A 4,486-nucleotide genomic window follows, 5' to 3' on the forward strand; every position below is an offset into this window, starting at 1 on the left:
GCCCGGGGCCGCTGTGCGCTGGGCTGCGACCGTGAACCAGGTGCGATGCATGGGGCCGGAGCAGCCGCAGTGTGCAGGTGGCCGAGGCACGGGGCTGGAGGAAGGAGAAGGCGCGGGGACCCGGGCGCGCTGGAGGTTCCTCGGTCACCCACTGATGGGACACTTGTGTCAGGGAAGTGTTACTCGTCCGTTCCAGAGCCTCAGGCCCGGAGAAAAATGCAATGATTCCCATCACCCTGGCCTGCTCCCCTGTGAGACCAGTGGTCTGTGCTTTGAGCCATGTGAGGCATGCTGGTGGCTCTGGAACCTTGAGACTGTACCCTCAGATGTGTGAGGCTTCTTAAATTGAAATTAAATAGAATTAGAAGTTCAGGCCCTCAGTTGCACTGGCCCCATTTCAGGGTCTCCCTGTGTGTTTGGAGGGGCGTGTCAGGCTAGTGGGGCTTCCTCGGTGGCTCAGTGGTAAAGAATCTGCCCCCCAATACAGGAGATGCAGGTTTGATCCCTGGGTTGGAAAGATCCCCGGGAGAAGGAAATGACAACCTACTCCAGGGTTCTGGTCCTGGAGAATCCCATAGACACAGGAGCCAGGTAGACGACAGTGTGAGGTTGCAGAGTCAGACATGACTGAGCAAGCGTGCATGTATCAGGCTAGTAGCACCATACTGGACAGAGCAGGTATTTCATCATCACAGAAAGTCCTGCTGAACTCTGCTCCCTTCAGGGCTGTCCGGGCCCTGGAGGATGACTGTTTAGGAGGTGACTGCTGGGCAGTCACAAGATCTGGCCAGCCTGTCATTCCACTCTCGCCCAGGCCTGTCCATAGCCTTGGGCCCGAGGTAGGTGGCTGGAGATCAGCGAGGATGCTCAGAGACCAGCATTGGGTGGGTCTCAAAGCCATGAACGAGAGGGACTGCCAAGGTGTTCTCCTATCTTCGTGGGAGAATTCAGGTCCTCAGGGAGCCGGGCTGTTTTGGCCTGGAGGCCCACCCACCTCTTTCCCTGCTCCGTGTCTGTGCGGCACAGCTAGGGCCTGACTTGCGCTGCACTCGCCCTCGATGGCGTCCCTGGAGGGTGTTTAATCCTTCTGGACTCAGTATCTCCATTTGTCATGCGTGTGATCCCTGGGGGCTGGGGGGGCAGGGTGGAACGGCCAAGCTGAGGACCCGTGTTCATGGAGTCGGCACCCGCACCGAGGCACCTCTTCAGCTTGCCCCATATGTCACTTTAGCCTCGGGGACACAAACTCACCAGCCACTTAGAGGAAGGGGTTCAGCCCTGCATCCGAGACTCAAGACGGGGGATACCTGGGTCTGATCAGTCCTCACTGCCTTCAGGGGCCTAGCACCTGCCCGGAGGCCGAGGGCAGAGAGTTTCAGACGGCACTCCCGGCGTGACCAGCCTTTCGGAGCCATCCTTTCCTCTCTCCCGGCCAGTGGGGCTGGGGCTGGAAGACCATCAGGGACTGCGTGTGGGCACCCACACCGGCCTGCCCTAAGCACCTGCAGGCAGGTCTGCCAGCCCCCTGCACAGGCTAAGTTAACCTCAGGGGGCTTCTTGCCCTCCTGGTGCCCTGGACTTTGGGAGCAGGGGTTGAGTCTCATCTCTTCTCTCCTGGAGGGCCCTGGGCACCTCCCAGTGGCCTGTCCTGTACACAGGACAGTGGGGTAGGTGCAGGCATGTAGGTCTGGAGGAACTGTTACCACTCCTCCCGGGGCTGTGCCTTCCACCCCAGATTTTTATAAGGAACCAACACAAGTCAGTCTGGAGGAGCAAACAGATGTGTTTTGCAGCACTAAAGGCAGTCCACCAAGGCATCTGCGCACTGTGAAGGACACAGTGGTCGTCTCCGCTCTCCACCTCGTCCCTGTCCCGCGGAGGACGGTGCCTTCCGTGTCGGGGTCGGGGGCGCTGCTTTGCTGACAGAGTTCCAGGGTGGGTGCAATGTACCCTCCTCCCCCAGTCCACCTGCGGGAGAGGAGCCGGAAGTTGGGACTGCCAGAGGCTGGGGTTTCTCCCATAGGAATTTTCATACACCAGCTTTTAATTTTTTTTAATTATTTTATTTTTTTACTGTGGTGGGCCTTTGTTGCTGCAAACTCGTGCTGGCGCGGGCTACTGTTCCTTGCGGTGTGCGGGCTTCTCACTGCGGTGGCTTCTCTTGTGGAGAAGAGGCTGTAAAGCACAGGCCTCCACAGTTCTATGGCGCAGGGCTGCCCCGTGGGATGTGGGATCTCCCTGGACCAGTGCCCCTTGCATTGCAAGGTGGAGTCTTAACCACTGGACCACCAGGGAAGCCCCATACACCAGCCTGCGGACGGTCCAACCCTTACTGGCTTGGCGGGTGGATGCGCCTTCACCCAGCCTTCTCCTGATGGGCACAGACTGGCTGCCCCTGTTCGAGTGTGCAGGCCCCGGGAGGGGAGCGGGTCCCGGGCCTCACCTGTTAGCAGGCGGACACGGTGGTGGGTAGGCTTCCAGGAGGCCTCACCTGTTAGCGGGCGGACACGGTGGTGGGTGGGCTTCCAGGAGGCCCGTGGGCTCAGGTGGGGGCTGTGCTGTCCCCGGGCCTCTGGTGCAGGCAGACTTGGACGGTTCCCCAGATGGAGCTGGGGGACCAAGGGCTGGCCCGGGCTCTGACGGCTGTGCACCTGTGTCACCAGGGCCGCGTCAGCAGGTGAGGGGGTGTGCCAGCAAGGGCACCACGAGCACACAGGGAGAAGACCTGGGCTTGGGTCCTGGCTCCTGACCTCCCAGCTGGGCAAACCACTCAGCATGCCTGAGGTCACAGATGGAGTCACTGTGGCCTCACCTGCCATGTGCAGATAACGGCAGGAGCTGTTCACAGGTAGATGGAAAGGCAACATGAGCTGTGAGGGGCCTGCGGGGAGTAGGCGGCAGCTGGCAAGCCCTCCATAAAGGTGGCAGAAGTCGGGTTATGACGAGGGCTGTGGCTCTTGGAGATGGGCGCTGCTGATGCATGGCGCTGTGCAGGGCTGGGTGCTGGCCTGCAGGGGGTGGGGTGTGCTCTGAGCCAGGGGCCATCGTGCTGGCAAACCAGGAGCAGGAGCAGGAAGGCTGGGGAGGATGGGCCCCCCGTTCACAACCACCCCAGTGCCTCACACATGGAGTACATGCTCCCCAGCTTTACCCTTTGGGCTCTGCTTGGTCAGAGGTCTTCATCTGCAGGTGGGATGCTTCCATTTGGGACAGGACGCTGAGACCCCACTTAGCCAGTTGGGGATCCTCAAGGCACAAATCAGAGCTGCTCTGCTTGGTGACTGACACTTTTTGGGGGGGGCGGTGCTGTGCGGCTTGCAGGCTCCTAGTTCCCCAACCAGGGACTGACCCCAGGCCTCAGCAGTGAAAATACCAAATCCTAACTACTTGACCTCAAGTAAACTTCCTGACCCTGACTCTGAAGAGGCGGCAGGGCTTTGCTTGCTGGGATTCATGCTGCTCAGGACTCCCGGGCTGTGCAGGGGATCACAGAGGGCACAGTGCAGGTAGGACGCTCAGCCCTTCAGGATGAAGGCTCCACACACCCACTAGGAGGACCAGGGCCTGAGGCCCTGGCTGCGGGTCAAGGGAAATGATAAACACCAGATTCGGTGTTTTATCCATTACTTTGTTACGTGTACACTCAGATGTGTTAACCAGGGACTACATTATCTGTAATTCATGTATTATCCGTTTTTTCCTTTACTCTCTCCCCTTTGTCTTTTCCTTTACTCTCTCCTCTTTATCTTATTTAAGGAGTGTTGAGGGTGATTAATTTTCTAGTATAGTCTTCAGGCTGTAGGATGCCCAGATGAGGTGCCTCTGAACCAGGGTAATCAACGCGCTCAGACACATGGGTGGTCAGTGTGGTCTGGGCCTGACCTTGGCTGAAACTGGGAGGTCAGTAAGGTAGGAAGTGGGTGTGGACACTGGGAGCCCAAGCTGAGCGGTCTGTCACAGAGCCTCGAACCCACACCCGTGAGTCACAGCAGCTACGAGTCTGTTTGGAAAGCCACTGTGGCCTGAGCTGGTGGCAGGCTCGAATGTGGAAGGAAGCCAGGGTCAAGGTGACAGGTCCTCGTGACTCCTGTGGTTTCCCCATCTCCTGACCTTGGCTCCCCGCCCTCCACCTCTCTGTAGTAAATGTTTTTCTGGCTAAGTTTTCTTGAGTGGTTTTGATGTTCCTGATCAAGCCCTGTCTAGTAAACCTGAGAACCAGGGGAGGAACAGTTCCCCAGTTCTCTGCGGACATACCCCTACGCTACCATCAAGCGGGGACAGAGGGCTTTGGGGAGCTACAGAAAATGAAAACTCCGTGGGACGTGAGGCAGGAGAGGATGGCCCAGCCTCCCGTCAGTGCATGAACTACGTCTTCCCACCCCGAGGATGGAGGAGACCCCCCAGCGTCCTGCTTTGGAGTTGGTTGGTCGTCCTCCAGGGCTGACCGCTTAGGGCTCAGTCGGGCCCGAGGGCTCCTTGGGCAGGA

The 4,486-nt window shown here is 58.8% G+C and overlaps 1 protein-coding gene across 1 annotated transcript in view; it reads right to left on the reverse strand.

Moving 5' to 3' along the window:
- Positions 1–4,486, reverse strand: part of RNPEPL1 (arginyl aminopeptidase (aminopeptidase B)-like 1) — a 14,370-nt gene that overhangs the window by 7,897 nt on the left and 1,987 nt on the right. Inside the window, exons 3-5 of the mRNA XM_010838492.1 lie at positions 2,813–2,881; positions 2,492–2,651; positions 1,861–1,968 (exon numbers count right to left, since the gene is read on the reverse strand). Of these exons, the coding sequence (XP_010836794.1) occupies positions 1,861–1,968; positions 2,492–2,651; positions 2,813–2,881 (337 nt within the window). The remainder of the gene's footprint in view (positions 1–1,860; positions 1,969–2,491; positions 2,652–2,812; positions 2,882–4,486) is intronic.

The sequence above is a fragment of the Bison bison genome, unplaced genomic scaffold (genome assembly GCF_000754665.1).
Source record: "Bison bison bison isolate TAMUID 2011002044 unplaced genomic scaffold, Bison_UMD1.0 scf7180017846064, whole genome shotgun sequence".
In the NCBI taxonomy this organism is placed as follows: Eukaryota; Metazoa; Chordata; class Mammalia; order Artiodactyla; family Bovidae; genus Bison; species Bison bison.